We start from the raw sequence: 26,181 nt of genomic DNA on the forward strand, positions 1-26,181 counted from the left end.
TTAAGAAGCGTTCCGCTCCAGAGGCGTGAGTGACACTCAGTTAGGAGCTGTGTGCATTTGCTGTTATATTCAGCGAGTTGCTTAACACCACGCCAAGCAGAATCATTTGCCTCAGCTCAGGGAAACAAGATGAAGTCCAGCCTCTCTCTGCTGCCTCACAACTCCCATTTCAGACTCAGGAGTACAAACTCTTGTCAAACGGGGTTAGGGTGGATGCCCTATACGTGTCCTACGGTTCCTCCACCGAGGAAATTCCTTACAGAGAGAAATGTTGGAGCATCTTTGAGTAAGTCTAGGCAACGCAGTGTGCATTGATGAGGTTCTGTCACATCAGGCCCACGTACGTGACGACAGACATTCAGGTATTGTACTAGTTTGTTACGATGATGTAGACAAAGTACAAAGAAAAGGGAGAAACCATTTGATACCTCTGCTAGTTACAATTCTCCAGGACTGCTGATTTTTATTAGGTTTTTATACGTTTCTTCAAACCTATAGCAAAATAATTCAGCTCCTTCACTTCAAGGCAGCCTAGAATTTGGAGATGGAGGTGCTAAGCTGTAGCCTTCAGGTGCAATGAAGAAGAATACTTAATAGTAGGTGACAAGAAAGGCAGGCTTTTCATCACAGTTTAGGTCTCCTTTCTAATAATTCTTTTGCTTTTTTGTGGGACAACAGGAGAGCTGCTTTGAATAAAGAGATCCTGACCTCACAAAACCACTTTAGCCCTGCTTTACAAAGGAAGGCGTTCCAGGCAACAAACAGCTGAACCTTTAGGTTGGGAGGTTTCAGTGCTTTTGGACACCTGTTGAAGGACAGAGATGCTGAGAAAAGGCAGTAGAAGAGAAGACTCGCATCCCTCTCCTATCCCTTTTGACCCAGATGAGAGGACAACCTTAAACAATCAATTCAAGACAACTTTAACACTTCAACAAAGAATTTGTCTGGGAAGTGGCCATGTGGGAAGGGAAAAAACCTGTTCCAGTTTAGTTTAGGAACTTTACAACTCATTTCTACAGTCAACAGAAAAAGAAGCTGAATACACCAACAAATACGAACAGGAATTGTTATCTGACTGATTGCATGCAAAAGGCGAATAGCATCTGAAGGCCATTGTAAAGGCTGGAATCAGTCCACTCAGGTACCACGTTTTTAATCCTCCTGAAAGGCTGGCTGATCTTTGCAGGTAGCATAAATAAGCCTGCAGTCTTCTCCAGGCATGCTTGTTGTTTCCTCTGCATATGAAGAGGCCCCTTCTTTGACTTCCAGCCAGTAAAATAATGTATTTTCCAGATAATGAGCCACTTTACATGAGGAAAATACTCTAGCATCCTGGACCTGTCTAAATAGCATTCCACGTACTCCCGGCTGCTTAACACCCACACACGGTTATTTCCAACGCTCGTTCCATCGCATCTCAAAAAACTCTAACTCGATGTGATTGCGACCTTCTCTCAGCCAGCTTTCACAGTTGTAACTAGATGGGGGCCAAATCATAAGACGCAGGACTTTTGAGAAACGAAACTTCAAATATGCATTCATCAGCCATTGCCAAAATAACCACTAGTAGTAAATCCCTGCAAGGTTTTGTCTTTATTCCTTAAAGATGGAAAGTGAGTTACATGCGTACTGGGTACGTACTGGCCATGGTAGCAGGACAGTCATCTCCCCATCAACCGCTATGGGAAATCAGAAAGCCAGGACTCACAGAAGAGTGGGTTTCAGGGTCAGAGATCATTTCTCTTCACGCCCACACAAAGCATGGTGCAGATTTAAATATGACAATTTAAAAGTACGTATTTTGGCAAAACAGGCCAAGTTGGTGACTAAGTAAATCCTGGACTAGATTTTCTCCACAGGTTTTATCATCTCACTGGTTTTATGGGTTTTGACCTGCACGGTTGCTTTCTGCAGCTCTCCTTAGGTAATGATTTAGTCCAAACCAAAGTTGTTTTATTGCACTCAAGGTGTGATACAATTTCAGTAGGGCAGTCTTTGCAACATCCTCCTCTTCAAATTCTGTGATACTGATCCAAGTGCAACAAAGAGAGTTCAGGATACTTAAATTCACTGTGAAGCTCTAAGAATAATTGGCAGAATCATTCTCTTATTGGGGAAGTTCTGATCTTCAGGATGTAAAATGAGGAGAGGAAAAAAAAAAAAGTCCATTCTCATCCCTCCAACTCGCTCATGAGCTGTATCAGCAAATTCACATTTTGGAGACGTTGAGATCGGTACAAAAATTGATGCAAGTTTGTTTCAGGACAGAATTTGTATTTTTAATCCACAGCTCTTTTAATATGTGCATTTAAGTTCATTACTGTTACCCCTCTTCTGTATATTGTACCTTTTACCTTTCAAAAATTTGACTTACAGCAAAGTAAGGCAGCCACTCTGTGACGAATGCATCTTTGCTTAACAAGGCAACTTGCTTTGCTGTCAAATGTAAATTTTGGGCCCCTTAAGAAAGCCAGCTAACTTTAGTGATACATTTATATTCCTTTTAGGTGTCACTGGTCTGCTGCACCTGTTTTGATGCTAATACAAGAGCGTTGCAAGTAGCTGTGCAGCCATCACCTCGCGCAGAATCCCTTTGACGCGGTGAACGCCACAGAGGGCCGCACGCAGCACGCTACCGTTCACTGCTGACAGCTGGGACGTGCGTTGAAGTGGTCGGTCTGGTCTTCTGGATTGAGGTGGTGATGATCCGCATGTGAGGCTGATGGGCTTCCACAGAGCAGAAGGGTTGTGGGTTTTATTTAATTACAATAAATAGACTAAAAACCTGCTAAAACCCCAGTTATTTTGTAAAGTTGAGCACTTGGACACCAAAATATAGAATCATGAAGACTGCTTCCCTTCGTGGCATTTTCCTGTAAGACTACAGCTCAAAGAAAAGCATCTGTTTACGTAACAGAAACAAACGCCAGAGCTGATTTCACACCTACCATGCTTGATTTTCTGTCTGACATGGTTTTGGTTCCTAGGCATTCGTATTTATTTTCCTCATACAGAGCTCTAAAATTCACCAAATGAGAAACATGCGAAAAAAAACGCGTAACTTGCGGTTGGTTTGGGAATTACTGACCTTCTTTCCCACCTCCAGCCGTCAGGACACCCTCCGAAACAACTCTTGGTCAACACCGGAGGCGTCGTTCATCACCGCGCACCTTCTCAGGCTCTCTCCCTGCTGGTGCTGCTCAGTCGTTACTTTTGCAGAACTCTTCAAGGAAAAGGACCAAGAGCTCAGGCCGTCCTGCGCTGCCCCAAAATCCTGCTCAAGCCCAAGGCGTCTGTCCTCGGGGCAGCTCGCGCACCCACTCCCCCTTTGATTGCCCGGGCATTAACCTAAGGGGAAAAGCAGATGGGAGAAAATAAGGGAAGCAGCTTATGCTTAGGGGGTTTGCACTCCACAGAAAGGAGTTTAACCCTTAATCACCTGTAAAAATCACAAGCATCCTAAACCAGTTACTTTGCTATTCTTAGTCCTTTTGGTAACCACTTCTGTTAAGACTTACATTTTCCATGGACAAACTGCCAACCCATTTGAGCAGCGGTTCAGCCACACACGTTGCCGACTGCAACGGGCAGTTTTTCTGTTATAGTTCAGACTCACAACGTCAATCTTTGACTCATGGTATCGGAAGTTAATACAAACCATATCTGCCTCAATTGTCCTTTCCCTCCTTCCTTGTCCCAGAAATAAAAAGGTCTAAGTGCACTGGGCAGGATTTCAGCGCAAAGCCAAGGGATTTGTGCAGTGCCAAGGAGCGCGTGGGACGCAGCCCAAGAGCATTTGCCCATGAAAACGTGGCAACCAGCCTTTGGATCGGGTGTCTCTGAGAATGGGACAGGAGCGAGGTTTGCCAGGGCACTCACTGGAGGCTAGAAGCAATGTTGTTTAAAACTTGCATAGTCTCGCATGGCTGAAATACAGAGCTGGAACAGTACTGAGCAGGGATTACTCATATGCTAGTGATGAGGAGGATATAAAGTAATAATGACCTGAAGTGACATTAATCTAGATTGGATCCAGAGCCTGGACAAAAATATTCCCATTTATAACAACCTACGTCAAGCACAGAAAAATACACAAGACAATAGACCTTTCTGCCACCTTGTCTGCTTTTTTATAGGAATACAGTAACGTAGTCCTGTGCATGAAAAGGTACATTTTTACATTCAAAAGCTTGCAGTTTTTTTAAAGTATTCTAAGAAATAAAGAATAATGAAAAGTACTGTGCCATCAGAACTACTACTTTTGTTGTTCTTATCATAGCTACAAAACTGAGGTTGAGGTGTTTAACTCATGATTTAAGACAAGTGCAAAACAACCTAATTACTCTAGCAGTTTTAAATATTTATTATATATTAAGTTTCTAAGACTTCATTTAAAAAAAAAAAAAAAAACCACAGTATTTTGGTGGGTTGTTTTGTTTGCTAAAAAAATACGTGACACCATGACTTACTGTTATTTTTGGACACTACTGACACATGAAAAGAACAAAAAGCCAACTTGTTATTAATTGGAAATAATACATTTAATTTTTAGAAGGAAAGAATAGTAGAAAATACACATGGCTCTTCATCTCTGGTTGTCTGATCTTTCTCAGTTTTTAAATAAATCAAACCCTCTTGTAATTTCCGCTTGTAATATTAGATCTTTAAATGTCTGGCCGACACTCTAGCATGAGCTCTGATGGCTGCCAACCAGACCTCCATAAGTTGCTAGAAAAATTAGTTCTGTCTCACTTTTAACAGCCCTGTTTTTTAATGTGTTATTTTACTTAATTGCCGTCATTTTTGCTGGTTACATGACATTTAGTGAAAAGGAAAAATAAAATCAGATTTTAAAGTTCAGAGGTTAGAACTTCTAGATCCTATTTTCATGTTTAAAAGCATGGAGATGGTCAAAAACATCCTTTGTTTTGTTTACACTCAGCTTAATGAACTGCAAGGAATTCTAGATGAGACGTGACCGCTTCTTACCAGACTTCTGAGATACGCTTCTGCTGGAAACACAGAAAGAAATCACTTCAGATTTTTTTTAGCATTATTCTGGAATTACGGAGATGATGGCCTTTGAGCCACTAACACTTAGTAGCTACTAACTTGATTTTTAAAAGAAAGGGGTAAAAAAAGAAAGTGGATTTAGACCTAAGAATATTATAAACAGACCAAAACCTTCCATCTAAGATGCATGCTGGAACAGATCCTGCAGTTCTTCCCAACCAAGATCCTCCCTCGGGACTCAGCAACTTGAGAACAACAGAAAAAACAAACCCTCTTCACATCCAATTAGATAAAATTATCATGTAAATGCTTAACGTATGATATCAAGTACTCATTACCACACAGCAAAATATGTTTTTTAACCAGTAGTTAAAATCACTGTCAAAACCTGCCTTCATGTTTTTATGCATTTTGTCTTGCTGTGACTTCCAAGTACCGGCTAGGCTTCCTAAGTGAACATGACAGAGTATCTGCAGATGCTTCCACCAAAGAAGGTAGCCAGCACATGTACGTGTGCAGAAAAGACACAACATAACTTATACCATCTCATGTCAATAAGAAGTCATTGCTATTTGTGAATTTTTAATTTTATAACCATTTTTTTTCCCCAAAATTAGCCCACCAGCAAAGTTACTGTAAAGGACAGATGCATTGCAGAAGCACAGAAGTTCTGTTGGGGAGTTTTGTACCAGCGCATCATTCAGCACATCTGGGTGTTCTGGAGGAGCGGAGATTCACTGATGCCACACATCGTTTTTCGGTAAAGTTATAAAAGCACCGAGGCAAAAAGAAAAGCACTGATAATTTAAGTGAGTCAACTACTGCCAGGAAGTCAAACGCAGCAGCCTATGCCTACTGCTAGCACACAAACAAGGAACACACCTTTATAAGAGCACGCACACCAAACGCGCCAAAAGTATTTGGTAGAAATTGGCAGGGTTAGAGGATTCGAGAGACGGTGCAGTTTGTTGCCTTCATCCCCCACCCAATGTGCTTTTCCATACAAATTATTCAACAGTTATGGGAGACTGCCTGTGGATCCAGTATTAAAACAGAATTCATAAGTGCACCAACACAGAATGAAACTCTCTGTTGGTCCTACAGCTATAAAAGGGTGCTGTTACAAAGGAAGTACCTACAATGATTAGTCCTACCCAAGCCATATTTCTGAAAGAAACAATTAAAACAATTATGAACTCATCCACTTCCCCATTGACAAGGCGTAACACTAAGTGCACCGTTAGTATCTCCTGTTACTGGCCACTGTCAAAGACCATTGGGCTAGGTGGATCCTTCACTTGACTCATGTTTCTGTTCAGACCTTTTGCTTTTATTCTCAGCTGTCCAATTTTCCACATGCTTTATACATAAACATAAGCGCTTGCCCTTCCATCACCACTAACATTAGTATATCCAATCTCTAAATCTCATTCAATTCAAGCTGCTGTCCCTGGTGCATTTTATATGCCTACAATATATAAGCCATACAATGAATGACACTTAGAAAAGATCTGTACAAACACATGGTATGTCTACATTTTACCCTTTCAGCTTGGTGTCACTGCTTTGTGCCTGAAAATCATCTCATGTATGCCAGGCTTAAGAAACTGCATTGAAGACAACCACTTAGTTTTCCGTGCTGCAAATTTTATTATAAAATTAATATGATCTTTCATTATGGGAGAAGCTTGTCTCCTTATCCACTGTCTGTATCAGGTGCATATGCGTACACTTTTATCGCTTAACATTTTCTTAAGTAGTAACCACTGGCTCTCCTGTTTGATGCAGGGACACTTCCCTTGGTGGAAAATTCTGTTTCCCAAAGCATCATTCTGTCCTCTCTTTATAAATTCGTATCTCGCTGAATATCATTATGCTGTTCTCCACTGTACACTCATGTTCAGAAGCTTCCTGCCACTTCCAGAAGGACAAGTCTTCCTCATTCTCCATCACAGCTGGTCAGCACCAACTACAAAACATGGGTTTGTTGGGTCCTGCCATATTGCTTGAAAGGCCAAGAAGCCACAGAAGCTGGATCAAAGTTACGTGCAAAAGACTGTAGTATCTCCTCAACTTTTTCTGTTAGCTACTTGAATGGGAATCTGAAGATGCTCAAATGTTTATGAAGAGCAATTACATTTAAAACGTTCGAGGTCTGCAAGTATTCCTCAGGCACATCATTGCAAAGCACTCTGGCAAAAACCATCTCCACCTGTATTCTCTGTTGTGTCCCGTAATTACTTTGTCCATTTTGGGCATTAGGTACACCGCCTCTCACGTGCTAAATCTGACTCCGTGATCTCCTTTACATATCGAGATATATTTACTTCATACAAATACTAGTTTTGATTATCTGTAGTTTCTAACCTCTGTTTTAATAGAATTCTTTGTTTAAATTAGTAGAACGTCTTAGAAATTAACAATACTACTTTAAAATTACAAATTACCTTTCAGCTCCTAGTTTGTAAAATTTTCATTCTTTTTTGATACAATGTCGTATTTCCATTAGAGCTGATACAGCAAACACTCCAAAAAAAAAAAAAAAAAAAAAAGAAAAAAACCCCAAACCAAACCTTAAGACAAATCAATCCCCACACTCCAGGGAACAAAGATCATTTTCTGCCCACTGTATTTTCCCTGCACCACTGATACCTTCATCACTGACACTAATATTAACGTGGCCAAACAACAGGGTTTCTAAAATTATATAATCTAGATCTGCCTTTGACTTCTTTCTTTCTTTCTTAACACTTGCAATGCTAGAAGACTTTGTATAAGTAACAATATTAATGGCAATGCAATATTAATAGCAAAAAGTTTAATTTTGACATCATTTCATTTAGGCGCAGAAGAAGAAAACACAGCTAAGTGCTCAAAATTCCTTCGGGCCAATTTATTTCCAATATATATATTAATGAAACACTTCTAAATGGCAATGCTTCCATTAATTAGTTTTACTACCTAGGAAGTCTTCAAGTATTTAAAGGAGAAATTAATGAAGCATATATGTCATCTTTTAAAAATATACAAAAAACCCGTATACAAATTTTTTTCAATTTTTAGTTATATTATGACCTTCTTTATCAACAGAGATGTGTTTTACAGGCTTTAAAAACATTAAGACCACTTAGTCTCAGCAATAAACCCCTGCAGAAGTGTTTTTCTTATTTATAAATACAACCATAATTATGACTACTTTTTGTAGCCATCTTCAGCACTTCTGTTATCTTTGAGACAACACGATACCAACCAAAGCGCCCCAAACCCATCAGTTCCTTACTTACGTGTTTTCAAGGTGTAGTTTTTCAATAATAGTACAAAACAGTATTTGTTGTGGCAAAGAAGAGAGTGATTATTACTCCAGTTACTTCAAAACTCACCACCATGATTAAGAGACTTTGCAGGAAATTTTAGGTGGACAGGAATCAGAGCAGGCTGTAGTAACTTTAATAGATGTCACCAGTTAGGAGAACTGAGACTAAAGTAAAGTCTGAGAAAAAAACAAAGTTCAGTTATTTGAATTTCTGCTTTTTCCTTGCCTGAAACTCTTCGGTTTTATTTTTGACAGACTTTATTAGCATTGATAAGGCAGGATCTATGGCTTTCTTAGCAACCTCTCCTTTCTTTGCCATCTTGTTCTCCTGCCCCTTGCTTGCCTCCTTAAGATCTTGCTCCTTTTCTTCTCTTCGGCGAGCTTTCTCTTCCAAGATCTTTTCTACTGCTTTTGTCTTCTTGAAATTTGGATCTGAAGGATCCAAATTAAACAGGGGAGAAGTAAACATGGCTTGGAATCTTGTATCGCCAACATTTACCTGAAGGCAGAAAAGGAGTGTTTATTTTAGGTAACCTTTACCCAGGATAGCAAAGCTCTTAAACACAATAAAATAGGAGCTCGTGAGATTGTTCACCATTCCTGGAACTACTCCACTCACAAAATCCCAGCGAGCGTGAAGCAGAGAGCCAGAAGATACTATTGGTAAAACAGACAAGTGAGTGCTTGTACAAATCCTGTATATGCCTCTATCGGCAGACCAAGGAGAGGTTTGTTGTTGAGAACTGACCAGGACGAAAGAAGCAGAAGCAGAACAAACATACCAATCAGTATTTTAGGCAACGAGTTGTACAAGGCCTTGCATAAATAGTGTCTTGTTATCTCACACAGAGTTTGAATCTGTCCCCCTTCAACCTTGTATCAGAATATTTCTTGCTTTTTGAAAACAGCCTGTAACTCCCTAAAAAGGTAGATCTAGGTTGTTCTCCTTCAGATAGAGTAAGGGAAAAGGATGTGAAACCACCAACTTCGTCCTGAAAATAATTGATACTACCAAAGGTTCTAGCTGAGCCTCAAAATCAAGAGTATACCATTACCTGGAAGTCATCTTCTAGTAGTTCTTTCTTCTTCATTAAGAGTTTCTTTTTCTTCTTGCTCAAATTCTGTTGTTCTACAATCTTTTTGTAATTGAAATGTTTTCTGGTGTCATCCTCATCATCCATCATAAGAAGGGCCATTTCAGCCTGTTACAAGATAAGGAAGTCCACGTACACAATGAAATTAAGTTTTCTATGAAAAATATAGCAGCCCATTAATAAAGTCGGTAGGAGTCTACATACATATAAATGAGCTGAAATAGGGTTGTCAGGGCAGCATTATTTCATCCGTAACAACATTCTTTTTACATTTTTAGGTGTAATATTAAATACGATAGTTGAGTTCCTTTTTACTAGATACAAAATAAATGCAAATATCTACATTCAACTTTCAAACGCACTAATAATCTAATCTGAAAATTGTACACCATAATTTAGAAATCACAAACTAACACAATTTTATATTGATATTTATATAGCAAAATAAAAATTACCATATATGAATTTAATACACTTAGTTAACTTGTTCTGAGAAAGAATGAAAAGCAAACATGCAATAGCAAACAATTCAGTCTTCAAGGTTAGAAGTTTACAGGACAAGGTTTGAATACAGAAATGTTTCATACAATGCTGATGTTAAAGGTAAACGTTCAGCACCGCCCAACACGCAAACATAGTGGGACAGCTTTAAAGCTAAGAGGGCCGATCAGCTCAACCAGTATGGCTTCCGTGCCCTTACATTTCAGTGTTACCTGACCCTGTTGAGCTGTGTTCAACTATAATTTTCCAGAAAGATATCATGGCATAATCTTAGAACATCAAAGCATGGACCATCTGCCATTCTACTTGGGTAATTTTTTTTTTGTTGTTCCAAAAGCTCTTGCTATTCAAATTATACCGTTTCCTTCTATTGTTGTCCTATGGATTGTAGTAGTTCCACTCACAAACACATAACATATATTTGCAGAATTTAGGCAATACAACATCTGTGGTTCTTAACATTTTAAAGCACTTTACCTTCTGTTTTTCAACTTCATCTTCATCTTCTGAGGTACTGTCAACAGATTCTGGCTTCTTCTTTAAACCTAAGTGCAGATATAGGGCACGCACACATTTATTCAAGCTTATGCATGAGAGCATAATTTACCTATGAATAGAACTTCTGAGCGCATCTCATTTTCTTGTAATCAATACATAAATGTCAGATGTGAAAAAAGGCTGAAAAAAGTTAAGAAAAGCCAGCTAGACTTAAAGCACTAAAAATCCGCTGAATATTTGTTTTAACTGAAGGAGGCAGCAATATGCCATAAACAAGTCAACAAAAAAGAACAGTTAGAAAAAATGGTTTTACTTTATTTTTCATAGAGCAGTAGAGAGGAGTATCACAACAGTGTGGGCAAACATACGACATTACTCCACTCCCAGGGTGTTTTAAAGAGAAATTGGTTTATATACTCATAAATGTAATTGAAGTGTCCTGCAGTTCTCAGATTGTTCATTCTTTCTACTTAAGCAGACAATGTAGTAAATACTTTAGAATAAAAAACAAATGTGCATCGCTTCTCTGTATCCAGAATACAAGTCTGCGAGCTGAATAAGAGTACATCATTCAAAAAAAAGACAAACAATTTTTAAAATTTATATGCAAGGCTAGAAGACCATATTGTGCTGTTAGCCACGCTAGCACAAAACGCCCTTGCAAAAAAGACCTGAACAGAATCACAGGAATGAAAAAATGACTGACTGTTGAGGCTGAATTGAATATTCTTCTGATGAAGCTTTCTTACTCTCTTAGAATTTACTTTAGATACACAGTGCTGATTAGACAGACATAATGAATAGTAACAGCATAAGACATTAGTCAAACATAAATTTTAATGAAAACAGACCTGTTTATAAATCCTAGGAAATCAAATTATTCTCTTTGGAATGCCTGTAGACCTCGAACAAGAAGGAGCAGGAAAAGCAGAAGGTTTCCTGACCTGAACCACATACTCTGGCCCTTCAGCTTGGAATTACATTCCCAGGCAATTTATTACAGTCCACTGGGGGTACTCTTAAGGAAGATATTTGGCTCCGTTTTGTTAAGCCAGATTTGTAGTCAGACTAGAAATACACACATGCCAGAAAGACGTCAAGTTATATCACTAAGTATACTCTGGAACAGGACACATTTGTTGAAGAACAATTTTTCCTCCCTTGACTATTTTTAAATGGATTCCAAGCTGGAAATGGATTTCTAGAAGAAACACGCCACCACCACCAAAAAATAAACTATCCAGATGCGCAATGTCATCAGCTCAAGAACTAAATTGTTGATTTAGTAGTTCCAGAAAACGTGCAGGAAAATCAGATTCAGACATAATATTGTTACCGAACCTACACAATTCACGTTAATGTGTAGAAGGGAGAAATAAATGTCCGATGCAAGACTTCAACAACTAGGAAATCTTTTGTATCTCCCCAGGACTGGCTAAACTACAGAAAAGGGAACAGGGCACAGAGGTATGAATTGGAGATAATTATTCTAGAAGTTAAATCAGTGAATCTCTTAGCCTTTCCACCCATCCCTGAAAGAAGGGCTCCTCAAGTCACCTGCCCATGCCTTTCACTCTATGTAGAGTCACAGAAGTGAAGACAGCTTATCTTCAGGCCTCCAGAGACTTCTGTTGCTGCAGATGGGGGTGAAGCAGGTGCTAGTATTAAACTATTTATTTCTTACTGTGACCCTATGCAGCTAATAAAAACAGCTTGGTACCTGAAATCACTCCGAGCACTGAAACCTTTGCCTCACGCTGAAAATAATTTGGTTTCAGAATTCACAAATGCATGATTTTCTCTTTCTCCTGATGTCGTCCCTCTCCCCACGTACGTTCCGGAAGTTCCCCCCCACCTTTTGCACACATGTCAATGTAAAACCTATGGTAAGAGGCCTCCCCAACTGATTCCAAACCCTCAGATTTTACCTACCACCTACTCCCCACTGCCCTCTTTTAATCGGATTTGCTCCACCCTACAGCAGCAGATACTTCTCTTCAGTGCTGTGCAGAACTGATAGCTGCCACCAGCCAGTGAGAAAAGCTTCTCGTCTCTGCTGCAAGCCCCCCTCAAGCTGCCATTTGGCTCTTTCTCAGCTCAAGAATTTAGGCTGCAACATTCGTTTTGCACATGAACAACTTTCCAGTGCTAGCAGTAAAAGCTAATCATAATTTTGAGACTTCAAATGCAGAGACCGACCCCAGACCAAAAACTCCTCTCACAAGACCTCTCGTCTCTCCTACTCAGAAGCTTGAAAGTCAGTCTCAAAAGCCTTGCAAAGACACACAGAAAATGATTCAACAATGCAGCTAAGACCTTTATCTTCCAAGTACAAGCTCTACAACTATACTCAGATTTTGCTGTTAGCCTCTTACGCCCCCACAGTCGTACTGCTGCCTTCCAGCATTAAAAGGCATCAATTCCTACATGTATCATAAATTAGATCATGAGAAGGCATCTAAACGGTTTGGAACCTGTAGGAGTTATAATAACGTGTAAAGACATGTAGCCCTTTTCCTCAAAGAAGGATCAATAGAAACTATGTTTAATAGTCTAAAGTGTTCTGAAACTATTCCCTGGTCTCCAAAAGCAGGACATTGCTCTCATGTTAATAAGCAATTACACTATTCAACTATTAATCTTCCAACAGTTTAAGCTACAAAAGTCATTCTGTCCTACATGAACCTTTTCTGAGACCCCACAGAAACAGATGCAGTAAGACTGAAATTGGCCAAGCCAAGTGAAAGGTTTACAACACTTTTTGAAACAATATCAAACGAAAGCGACAAGTGCTTTTTTTCCTCGACAATATCAAGCTAGAATCAAGCTTCTGAAATGCAACATCAAGGCTCAGATATATGCAGCATTTTACATTTTAGCCCATGGTACTACTGAAAAACCACCCAGGGATTATGCGCCTATGAAAACTTTGTGCAAAGCAAGCACCATCATGAGTTTCAGGAGCGCTAATTTGCACACACCTGCACAGACACTCTTTGGGTATAGCAGGACAAAGCATTTGCTCGCCCTTGCCCCTCCCAAGATGAAGTATGCACAGTGTAAGAATCACTGCCTGCTTTGCAGACAGTGTTCAGGAAAACAAACTCGATGAATATATGCTTAGACTTCCCACAACTTCCACTTTTCCTGTCACAGCACTCAAATTTGCTAGGCCCTTTATCTAACAGCTCCCAACAGTCTTCCTTCCCTTCAATTGCCTCCGCTTGTCAAAAACTGACGTATTCAAGACCCATACACATTACAGTCAACAAGTGAATCCAGCACAGATGGAAATACACCACTGCAAAACCCTCCCAGCACTACTGCATCCACACAGTTTCTGCTCTGGTCCACCTGAGTCTGCAAACATATGCTGTCATGTGCTTTTTCAGCATAATCTAGGATCATCTGACAGTCAGTTTAAGGGAGAAATTTCAATCTTTCAGTGGAATTGTGGAATTATAAAAAATTACGATCATTCAAGTTATTGCTGCCTGTACCCTAAATACAAAGTTGGCAGAGCTACAGCCTAGTTCAAAGACTGTAACCCATTTTCCCCAACTGGGTAAGCTAGCTGTGCTTAAAAGCAACCCCAGCTATGAGACAGAGGCTGTTCTGGGTAAACTCGGTGAAAGCCAAATTTGTGCTGTGTAATCATTGTTAAAATGTCAACTGGCTTGCAGCCAGCCACTGCACTCTCCCTTTAAAACTTCTCCAGAGCTAGCCACATTCTGTTTTTCTCCTGTTTTTCAGTAGATTATCAGTAATCTTGGAGGCAAAAGCTTCACTTTCTTAACCTTTATCTCTATTTTACTATCCTCAAAGACTCCACGAACACTAAAAGTCTATTCTCCATATTATGGACAAGAAGGTTTAAGAACCTGCAGATACGTCTGTCCTCTGCTGAGCCCCTCCATGACACAAAAAACTTCTTACATAACGTGGAAGAAAACACTTTTTTCAGAGATTTCACATAGAATGTTGAAACATTGAACATGAGTATGAGAGTACCTACTTGCTATTAAAGCAAATTTAAAAAGTGGTGGAAGGAATGGCATCTTTACAATGACTTCTGAAATAACCTATACACAACTCACCACAAAAGCATGGCAGAAAACAGCGTTGTGCGACACCTCTAAATTGTGGTATCTTCTATAAAACACGGATAGGACTCACCCTACTGTTCCGTACTTCAGACTATTAAGACATATATGTAAGCACATTAAGACAGAAAGTCGTCCAGGTTTTGTTTTTTAATTATTTACTTTCTCCTAATATAAACATCAAACAATAAGGACAGAAGCCTACGCTGGCAGGTATCAAATTAAAACTAATTTACTCTTTTTAAATGGAACTTGGATCTGCACTGCTATACTTTAAAAAAAAAAAAAAACAACCAAAACAACAGACTGACAATATCTGTAAATCTGTTGCTATCTTCTTTCTGTTTGTTTGTTTTCTTACTTCTCCCCCCCCCCTTTCTTTTTTTCTTCTTTTAATATACAATAGTATGAGCCACCCTTCGGTTTTGGCTCCCAAAAGCACAGAAAGCCAGGAGCTCACCCTTATTAATCATCCCTACCTTAAAATTTTAACCAGGAAAACCATACTCAAAATCAATTTGCTGTTACCACAACAAAAGCTAACTTGAACATCAGACTAAAAAGCTTGTAAAAAAGGTATCCTAAAAATCTAAACTGGACAAGTTATATCCTAAAATATGACATTTCACTATTTGGGTTTCTAGGCAGCCAGAGTACACTAATAAAAACGTGTATCAGACTAATAGAAAAGGAGATTGATTTCTTCTGAAAGACAACTTTGTTTATGATGCAAAAACATTTGACATTTATGTAGTTGACCCAGATTTCAAAGGGACCCATACATATTGGGCTCCTCCTATATAAAAGGAAACAGGCTTTGAAGGCAATGAAGTTCTTTCCTCTGGAATGTTTAGGGGAGCAGGTGGTCAGCTTGTATCTAACAGCCATCCCCAGAAACTGGCTAAATGGTCACTGGTGAAAGCTGAGAGAACAATGTTCCCTACCATTCCACATATCACAATATGCATCATTTTACAACAACAGCACCTGCAATTTTAAGCAAATGACACCTACTTTATTTCATTCTGAACACGCTGTCTCTGCATTTACTCTAGCTGAACTTTGTTTCTAAAGCTCATTATTTAAAGAAAGGGCAGATTTATTCCAGAAGTCAACCCTCTTGACACACCTGTTTTCTCAAATTCTTCAGCAAAGTATGGGTCATTGAGATCAACATCAGGTGGAAGTTCATCTTCACTCAGTTCTTTCTCAGCAGCAGCCTGTAACAAAGCACAAACATTATTTCAATCAACATATAAACAACTACTAAAGTTTCACTGGTATTAGATGTTCCTTCTGTTAGTAACTATGAACATGAAAACTGAAAAATAGCATGCTGAACATCATAAAACTAGAATACACTAAAAATTGCTAGTAAAGACAAATCAACAATCTAAAATCTGTTTCACAGATTGAAAGCTTTTTGTGTACCTGAAGAAGGGCTATTTACATAGTCCAAGGATCTTTATTACATGTACCCAGAAACTGTGATGCGTTAGCTAACCATACCAACAAATTACAGGATCACAGCATTCTTGTGTCCTCACTTCATGTTCCACAAAAGCTCTACTCAGGGAAAAACTTGAGCAAGGAGCTTTGTTTTATGCTCTGAAATTCAAAAAGACTGAGTTTGGATTTAAAAGAACAAATTTTATTACTGGAAGTATTGTGTTGTACACCTTGTCCCTTGACTTAACTTTTCAGACTGAACAAGACCATTATGCTAACAAAAGTTGCTCTACTACCTACCAGTGCTACTTACTCTGTTCAGAGCACTCATCTTTTGTAAGGTTTAAGAAGTTACTCATCAAATGCCAGTTAAAACTGACTGGAATGCACAGCGTAACTCAAGTTGCAGAGATTACTCTTAAAAATGTTATTCTGCCACATGAATTATATTCAGAGTAATTTAAGAATTCAGGGAAGCTAGATGCACAAACATTTCATTTATCTGCCTATTTCTGCACATTACTGCCACAGGAGCCAGCGACTTCACAATTACTTTCTGCACGTGGAAGGATGAAGCAACAGCAATTTTCACATTATTATAGGACCATTTTGTTATTCGTACACAGAACTACTTACCAAATTTGCTCTTGCAATTTAAAATTTGAATAGTTCTTTGTGGCTATTAATTCTTTGCCCTTACAGCTTTGGGAAACAAGTCTGTATTATTTTAGGCCAAAAATTTCCAGAACTACAATTATCATTATCATAACAACTTTGAACTGATACGCATACAGTAGCAAAAAACCCCTTCCTAATGCATTCAACAATGTAAATTAAAAACCAACTGTTACTATGACTCATTTATCTTTAAAGCAACACAAGTAGTTGAACGAGATTTTGTGTAAACATATATACGTTCAGCAGTATCCTGAATATCCTTTTGCTCTGTAAGTTTGAAGAAGCACTCTGGGTCTTTCCACATGAGCGACCACAGAACATTCCAACCTTAAAAGAGTACTGGAAGCTATACAATTTCTGTTTTAGTTTATCCAAAACAAACAATAACAGCAACTTCAGAAAACAAACAAACAACTCTCCCCCACCTGGCCAATGCAAACATTACCTTTCTCTTTTTTTTAAGAATTCTTTTTTCTTTCTTCTTCTCTAGGTATTTTTGCCATGGAGTTAGTTTATCCTTTCCTTCCAGCCTGTTTTTGACCATTTCTTCAGCAGTTTCTTTGAGGCCTAGAACAAAAAATAGTAAATTAATGAGATTAATCGGATTTTTTTTTTAAATCAACTGTTATCTCCTTTGTAAAGGAATAATCTAGTTTTTCTTTAACAAGTATGTGAAAACAACATAAATATTGCTTAAAACAACATTTTTATAAATATGATCACTTTACAGGATGTATTTTTCCAAACAAAACATTCCTTCAGTAATAAATTGTACGAGAGTCAGAAGAAGAGCTTGCTTATGCGATATCTGATTCCCAACACACTTGCTATTCCTCAGAAAGGTCTCCCCTCCAGACATTAGAATGTGCAGTCTACAGATCCCACTTTTTAAGGCTGAGAGTAACACAATAAAAATAACAACAACAGACATATACAGAGCCCTTATGTTTAATGTACCTTACTATAATTAGTTAAGATTCACAAAAACACTTCGAATACAGTCCAGTCATTCCCATTTTTTGTGCATGGCAAAACAAAGTACAAAAGATGAAGTGACTTGACAACGATTCTGAAATGTTAAGTCACGATCAGAATATAGGGTCATCTCACAGCTGGCTTGAACCTCTATAGCTGGTGCTCTCCATTTCACACAGAGATCTTATCTGTATGCCTCGCTCACATGATAAAAGTTGCTATGTTATATCTCCATTGCTGAAACTTTTTATATATATATATATATATATATATATATATATATATATACACACACATATATAAAAATATAACTTTTATATATATATACACACATATATAAAAATATAACTTTTATATATATATATATATATCTATATCTCCATTGCTGAAACTTTGCCTCTGTGATTATACTATGACAATGCTGCAGTTTCTCTGATGACCAGTGTATTTTTCATCCATCATTGTAAAAGAGAACAATAAGCTATTATTTGGATAAATTTTAAGTAAAAAATAAATCCACTGCTAGAAAGCAGAGAAAAACAAGCAAAAAACCCAAGTAATTTCTTGCATTATGTACTAATGTCATAACATGACATGCATTAAGTTAAACTAGCCAAGTTATTTCCAGGCCTTTTAAAGCTACTTAGTACCAGTCTGCTTTAACAACAGAAAACTAGGTAAAATTAAAAAACAGTACACACCCGGTATGACTGTAAACCTAGATTCAGAGTCAATGCTTAAGGTAAATAGCTTTTTTTTTTTTTTTTTTTTTTTTTTTTTAAGTATTTGTTAACAAGAAGCAGAGATTAAGGACATAGACTGCTTGAAACGTATCAGTCTCTCAAAGAAACAAAAAAAATATTTCAAAGAGTGTTTTCCGTTATCATCGATTACCAGTTCAAATTGTAATAACTCAAGATAAAAATAAAAGAAACAGCGAGAGAAGTAAACCATCTTCTTATTTGGTTAGCACACCAAGTTACCAAAAGTAATTTTTGTACTTAACAGTTATGCGAACTGAAAGATCGAAAGAGAAAAGTACCATTCTCTCACCAGATTCAGTGAGGAACCGTAACTATTACACCATTAACTCAGATCTGCACCTCTTCCATATCCTTTTGTTATGGGTATGGTCTAAGAGAAGCCCTCAAGTTTGTGTTTCCTGACCTGTCAACAGCGGGGAAAGGTGGCTAAATGCTTCGCTGAAGGAAGTTTCCTCTCTACTTTCAGAGCATGACAGTTTTCTGAGGGTCCTAGAAAAGTAAACCCCATAGAAGTGCAACATATCTGGCTCTAAATAATTCTCGCATAACAAGATCAAACAGTTAAGTTTGGATGTGTTAATCAGGTTTACATTAAATTCCATGATTTAGCACAGACTGCCACTGTTTCAGTGCCTAGCACTTGAAGGTGCATGCACAAGTATGTCCTAATCTTCCATCTAGCCTTTTTGTAAATAGGCATTCTGATGCTGTCTCATCACATGATCACGTTTTACCTTTTCCAGAGGATCTTAACTGTTTGATCTATAGATCATGAGCATGTAGCTACTCAGTACTTTGTGTTACTGTTCAACGTATAGCGAAGTTACTGAACATGTATAGCAAAATTACTGAACATAATTGAACACTACTCTAGAAACAGAATGGAGTTTTCTATAATGTGTATCATTGCAGTATTCAATGGTGCAAGAACATCACCTTAAGAAAGAATCCATTAAATAACTGGAGCATCCCCGTTTTACATCAAAAATATTTAAATCTACAATAAAGAACTGAATTTAAAAGCAATCTTCACTTTTCGGTGAAAAATTCCACACACTTCAGGAACGCTTTTTCAAAAGCCTTTACATGACACATCACTTGCATGTTATGAGGACAACTACTGACTTCAGATGCAGCTTATACACTTTCAGCCCCTTCTTCACAGATAGGCACTTGCAAAAACAAAACTTCATGATGTAAAGAGATTAACTGACTTGCCTTGCAACACACTGCAGCAGAACTCAGCGGCAGAAAGACAGAATCCACTTCCCTGGCAGGAAGTAACAGCCTGAGCAATGAAGTATTCTTCTCCTACCTGCAACTCCTTCCTTCATTCACTACACTTTTTTTTTTTTCTAAACTTCTGGAACAACTGCGTCAGATATCCTATAGTTAACATCCTCTTTTACGACATGACTGAGAGATCTTAGGAGCGTGTAGGAATCATGTTTCTGCTTCCCCCTCCAAGTCTGGTATTTGCTGTCTCTCCCCCAATTCAACATTTTAATTATCTCTCTCCAGCATCCCTTTCTTACCATCGCAGTCCAGCCCTCACCAAATCCTACTCTCCCACCCCTCATACTAGCTTTACTGCTGGGAAATCATACTTGGACCTCTCCAGATGTCCTAGACTAGATCCCATTCTTTCTCCCAACTCCCAGGTTTCTCATTTGGCCAGTCCCTGCTCCTCATCATTCCTTCCAGCTCTCCTCAGTAATGAGGAACTGAAAACAGCGTTCATAATGGAAAAAATGGGCAGCCTTCATGGACAGTTCTACCCGTCCTCAGAAGAGCAGGCAGAACATTTTTCTGAAAAACTGCAAACACCAATTCCTGTTCTTGCACTTGTCTACACTCCAAAAATAATTCAAAGGCTGGAGAGCTGGTTACAACATGTCTGAAACACGAAGTGTGGACAAGATCTAAAGTCATATTAAACCATGTCTTACAGGAAGAAAAGAGGGGAGTGAAGGAAAAAAAAAAAAAAAAAAAAAGATAAAGCGCCCTTCTACTATCCTGGAAAGAAGCCAGAATTAACAGTAAGTGGCAAACTGTTACCACCACAAAAATTGGGTACTAAATTAGCAAACAAATGCAAAGCCACAATAAAGTAAAGGAAGGGTATTGTATAGGTTCACTAAAAACATGCCACTAAGAAGCCCTCTCATACAACAAGAACAAATATTTAGTTATTTCCAACTGTACACCTTTTCATTTCCAAAGTTAGTGAAAGAGCGTCATCAGCTTCCCCGAAATTGAACTGCTATTACTTTGGATATTATTCTGCAGTACTTTTGTGGAAAAAATTATTGGTCAGGTAGCAACCTTGCAGATTGTCTCTGAAGACAGTAAATACTGGATTTAAAAAAAAAAAAAAAAAGTCACATCTCCAGAAAAAGAGAGAACCAAAATCTCAAAGGAGGTTACAAGATTTCTGATTTATTTGCTGGAAAATGGAATCATTTGATCCATCTGGCACAGAAGGACTTGGAGGAAAATACAGCCCTTTCTTGTGGTATTTGGCAGTCTCATGAAAGGCATTAGAGTTTCTCCACAGATTAGAATGGCTTAGAAACTACTGTCCAGACCACTTCCCGAGAATAAGAGTGTATTTAAGTGGTCGAAAGGCTTTTGATTGCAGAAGGGGAAAGGAATGGTCTGCTTTAGGTAGAATTATTAACTGGCCATAGAAAAGGCTAATTTATACCCTCAGCGATATCAATCTTTTTTAGAATAAATGAATCACACTAGTTTTATTTAAGCTTCACAAATAAGGGCCAAGAAAAGAGGGGGGGAAAGGCCATCTATATTAGCATACAACTAAACCATACCTGAGCTAAAGGATTAAAAGTGTGATAAATACTACAACAAACCTAAGTATATTGCTTCTTACACTGATGGGAGAGTGAGGGAGGGTGGGCAGGCCACAATTTTTACTTCTCTAAACACTTAGTTTTGAAAACTTTTGGAAGTTTAACAACATGCAACTGTCACAATTATTAGAAGCTAAGAAGATACTTCTCTGTTCTCAGGAAATCTAAATGAGCAAGTTCATCTTGCATGTAATGTCTTACCAGAAAAAAGAAACACCTTGTTGCAGGTAGCTAAAAGGAATGGCAGACAGAAATATTCTGATAACATTAGAATTTGTCACCCCCGAAGATAAGACATCTTAAGTCAAGACAGTTTTCCTAACGTAGTATAACTGCCTGAAAAAAACCAACCACGCTTAGCAGCTAAGATGCCAAGTGTGAAGAGCTACAGTGCTGAGCCCACATGCAGCTGAGCACACGCGGCTTCGTGCTGCAAGAGGTAAGACTGCTTCAGTCAAAGGACACGCTAAGCAATGATATAGATTCCAGATGAGCATACCGTTGGGCTTTACTATGCACTTTACAGAGACATGATTGCCTGCTATTCTACTTCTGATAAAACAAATTTTAAATTTTCCTTTAAGCCTAGCTAAATATTTACATCTCATTCTTCCCAAAGGAAGAATTTTTAAGTCCAATAAAAAAAAAAACAACCCCTGTATGAAAAACTGGCTGAATATCATCAAGAAATGCAGTTGTGGTCTTCTCCCTCTTCACCTTCTAAAGGGAGCTTTGGGAGCTGGATGAGGATGCATAGTAATCGTTGCTCAAATCAGATATGATTAAGAAAACAGATGGATGCTTAAATGTAACACTGATTTTGTGCCTAAAAGGAACAGACCAAAGAGAGTTGGAACTACATCTAATTTATTTTTGCTGGCACTGTGATTTATTTAGAACTATTATGATTCAAGAATAACTGAATCATTCACAAAGCATGCTTTCTATAACCATGTGTAAATATTTGTGCCAAAACTCAGATTTTTAAATTAATTCAAATCTCTGCCTTTCAATTGAAAAGCTTCCTAGATTTAACTGTTGTAACTCTCTGTATATTAAACATTCGGGCAGAAAAAGAGATTTAGCAATAAAGTCAAGCAGATTAAGGCAGAGCTTGATAATAAAAATATTTCAACAGACATAAACTGGTTCTGAAAAAATTAAGGAGTCTTAAGAGATTATAACAAAAACTATTTTTGAATTCCCAGAATGCTCCAACTGAACATAATTAAATTGTTTTGGAATTTAAATCAGCACATTTGTTCAAGAAAAAAATAACATAATAACTAATGTACTTCTCTCCCATAAGAAAACACAGCCTCAACTGCATATATATATATATATATTGCCAGAGCTATAAACTACTGTTCAGCATGTGCTGACTATGCTCCACTGTAAAAAAAAAAAAAAAAAAAAAACAACTCCCTTTCAGGTGTGCAGGACCTCCTCTCCAAATCCTGCCTGAAATCCGTAACAGCTAACATGTTCCCATAAATTAGACTCAAAAGCAAATTTAAGACACTCGTCTTCACTTTTAGGACTTTTGTTTTGGACAAAACCATAGTCCAGGGGCTAATAGCTAGTAGTGGTATTGACTGATCTCAGGGAGGTGAATAGTCTAACTAGCAAAGGCAAGCAAACACTTCTATGATTTCCAGAACCTCTGCTCTTTGATAATACTCAATTTTCAGGGTAAGAAATGAGAAAACAGTAACCTATACTGCAAAATCAATAGTTGCTAAAATGACATCAAATACTATAAACTACCAATGTGCGCTTCATTGTGCGCACATGCACGTTCAACCCATCATTATATGAACAAATCTGGCCCAGCGCACAGACATCCAACTGACTCTAGACAGTCAATCGTATTTATCAGGATAGAGGTTTTTTGTTTGTTTGGGTTTTTTTTTTCCCCATCCCTCCCTCAAAAAAGATGAGGAGATAGCAAAAGTCCTAGGAGCCCTGCAAGAAGGTGCAGTAAGGAAAGGGTTGGACTAGATGTAATACGGAACAAATCCAATTTTCTAAATTCAAGTTCAGTTGCAAAGGAACAGGGAGCCCCTGTATTAGGAAACTGGATTCCTTCTCTACTACAGTTCCTAAACATTGATATAATTTACTTGTAACACACAAGTCACAGTTTTAAGAGGCCGCTCTCCCTGTGCTGCTAAATTTCCTTTAGTCTCTCTCAAAACAATTTTCCATCTTTTCCAATGCATGGTTTGCTATAGATTCCTAGCTATGTCACCACATTACATTGCTTAGTCTTTTTAAATTTACAGAACTTCATTCATACAATTTGCAAGATTCTTTGGGAGACAGACTGTATAAGAAACAAACAAACAAACAAAACCAAACGTGTTTTCCAAACCAACTCAAAAAATGGTAGCTTTTCTAACTGTTTAAACAATGCCTGGCCTATATAAATACAGAACACATTCCTAGCAGCAATTGTTTCGACTGCGGTTTCCACCTTCAGTCTGAAAGGTGGCAACAAGAAATCTTTGTAAAAATCTTATGATAGCTATCTGCGTATGAAAACTCATCTGCCTTGAATGCTCAGGGACAGAATGATTTGGATGCTAAGGGAGCAACTTCAAGAATGCAAACGCTGACACACTGTGGACAGATGAAGTACAACACAACGACACAGCTGTGGTAGCAAGCACTTGTCCTGTGGCATATGATCTGTGCTTTTTCTAAAGAGTTTTGGGAGAATTCATGCCAGAAATGATTGGAATTACATAAGCACGACTGAAAACACACAACTATTTTTAATGCCGGTGTATACTTTTGAATACAGATCTTACCAAGAACTAGGACTAAAGCTATGCCATTCAGTTCAATCAATTTCACTGACTCAGGACAGACCAGAGCAAGATTTAACAAGCGAGCATTTATATTCAACAGAAGTTACCTGAGTGGACTCAGAATAATCTTAGTGTAAATCAGATAATTCGATACGCATTCCTAGCTGGAATTAACACATCAGTGGTGAAGGGGCTGGATTCTAGCATGTCTCTGGTCTCAGTACTTGCAATAACAGATCTGGCTGTGTCCTTACATAGCCTGAAGTCCTACACCTGCTGAGCCAATCCAGCACCCTTTGGACTGCATAATTCAGCCCTCTGAGCATTCACCAAATGCTTCCATTTGCCTCTCTGACTCGCTAACCCAGCAGAAAAGATCCAGATTTTTTCTTCTTTTCCTTTCCAGAGTAGTTCTGCCATTTTAACAAATGAAATTAAGCTTGCAAAGAGATCTACCAAGTGCCAGGGCTGGTACGGGCAGTCACAATGAGCTCTGGGCCAGGATCGAGGAGGAGAGGCCACAGTGAAAACCTTTCCCTTTTTGGCTGTAGCGAGTTATTAAACTGGCTTATTACATCTCAGGGAAAGCACACACCCATAAATAAAATATAAAAATCAGTCTGAATGTCTTTTCACCGTAAAGGAAAAAAACGTAGACATCAGTTTTCAGATCTCAGGATGAGTTCTGCTGGGATGCTATAGGGTGAAGTCATCTTTTTTTTAATTTCTAGATGAAAATCTGGATGCCACTAAATACAACCAAATATCCCCCAACTTTTCTTCCTGGTAGCTTGCTTTCCCACAGAGCAGTCTCACTGGAAGGTCAGACTTCTCCCTTCTCTGCTCCCCCAAATCTTCAGCATTATGCAAGCAAGATTTTCAAACCATTCTCATCTAATTTTATGCTATGTTTCCAAATCATACCGGTTTTAATTTCTAAAAGCATAGGTATGTTTTATGGCTCTACGACAAACACCTCCATTCTATTCCAGAAAACCTATGAAGTGATAAGTGAAAAAGCAAGCACAAAAAAAAAACTGGCAAAAAAATAAGCTACAAAGAGAAGCTTACAGCTGAGGAACGGAGTTCAGTCATATTATTTTTTTCTATTTCCTCACTGTAATCCATCTGGATTTCAATTTATGGAAAAAAAAAAAAGGTCAGTTTCTATGACTATAAATTTGATACCTTACACTATATCCCTATTAGCAGGCCAATACCGCATATCCTCCAAGTTAGTAAAAGAAAATAATAAAGCTTACCTGGAACCCATTTAATCTCCATTCCTATATCCTTTTCTTCCTGTTTTTTCTCTTTTTCTTGGATACTTTGCAAAAGTTCTCTGTACTTGGCAATTTGTTCTTCATCATCTTTTTGGCTTTTCCTGGGTTTGTCATCTTCTGTTTCATGAGCTACATCACCACCTAGAAAGAGAGAGTAAAGCTCTCACAGGCAGCCTCAAGAAAGTGATCACTTTCCAAGTTAATGATTAGGAAACACACCTAAGGCACATACATTGTTTCTAAAAAACAATCTAAAATATTTTCATCTATTATTCCCCCAAAGAGTAATCAGTTTTAGAACTCCCCTACTTAGATGAAATAAAAATAGTATCTGAAAAGATGAAAGAAAATTTGTCCAGCAAAGGAAATCACTGATCGGACACAGCATCCTTTACTGCATTTAAAAGTTATTAGTTTCAGAATCCTTTACAGCAGACTAGTACCTAAATCTCAAAAAATAGTTGTGTAAAGCATTTTGAAAATAGAGTGCTACATTTTAACAAATAAACCTTGCAAGATTCTGTAACAGAGATAATTATTCAATGCCTTCAACTTCAGTGACATGCTGAATTAACAAATGAAGCAAGATGGAAAGAGTTTTTTCCTTCCTTTTTTTAGAAAAACACAATTACAATGTGACTTACAATAAGTTTTTAAACAAACGTTTCAGAGAGAACAGGCTTTTAAGGCTTTAAAGATGCTGCAGCTACTTGAACTGTAGAATACTAGCTCTGGGGCAGGCTCCTTTTTTCTTTTTCTCTGGTTTAGCAGTAAAGCTGTGCTTCCTAAGGTACTGAGTTGCATGGACAGCATAACTGGTGCCT

The 26,181-nt window shown here is 38.1% G+C and overlaps 2 protein-coding genes across 4 annotated transcripts in view; both read right to left on the minus strand.

Moving 5' to 3' along the window:
* The window catches only part of TASP1 (taspase 1), a 93,805-nt gene extending 89,796 nt beyond the window's left edge, over nt 1-4,009 (minus strand). Inside the window, exon 1 of the mRNA XM_087774892.1 lies at nt 3,089-4,009. The gene's annotated coding sequence lies outside the window, so the exon portion shown is untranslated. The remainder of the gene's footprint in view (nt 1-3,088) is intronic.
* Nucleotides 4,010-8,053: 4,044 nt separating this feature from the next.
* Nucleotides 8,054-26,181, minus strand: part of ESF1 (ESF1 nucleolar pre-rRNA processing protein) — a 33,328-nt gene continuing 15,200 nt past the window's right edge. For all 3 annotated transcript variants that reach the window (XM_087774413.1, XM_087774411.1, XM_087774412.1), the window contains exons 9-14: nt 25,337-25,498; nt 17,095-17,216; nt 15,652-15,742; nt 10,399-10,466; nt 9,382-9,528; nt 8,054-8,825 (exon numbers count right to left, since the gene is read on the minus strand). In XM_087774413.1, the coding sequence (XP_087630539.1) occupies nt 8,526-8,825; nt 9,382-9,528; nt 10,399-10,466; nt 15,652-15,742; nt 17,095-17,216; nt 25,337-25,498 (890 nt within the window). In that variant the 3' untranslated portion in view covers nt 8,054-8,525. The remainder of the gene's footprint in view (nt 8,826-9,381; nt 9,529-10,398; nt 10,467-15,651; nt 15,743-17,094; nt 17,217-25,336; nt 25,499-26,181) is intronic.

The sequence above is a fragment of the Nipponia nippon genome, unplaced genomic scaffold (genome assembly GCF_047370975.1).
Source record: "Nipponia nippon isolate SJK-2023a ecotype South Korea unplaced genomic scaffold, ASM4737097v1 scaffold_4, whole genome shotgun sequence".
In the NCBI taxonomy this organism is placed as follows: domain Eukaryota; kingdom Metazoa; phylum Chordata; class Aves; order Pelecaniformes; family Threskiornithidae; genus Nipponia; species Nipponia nippon.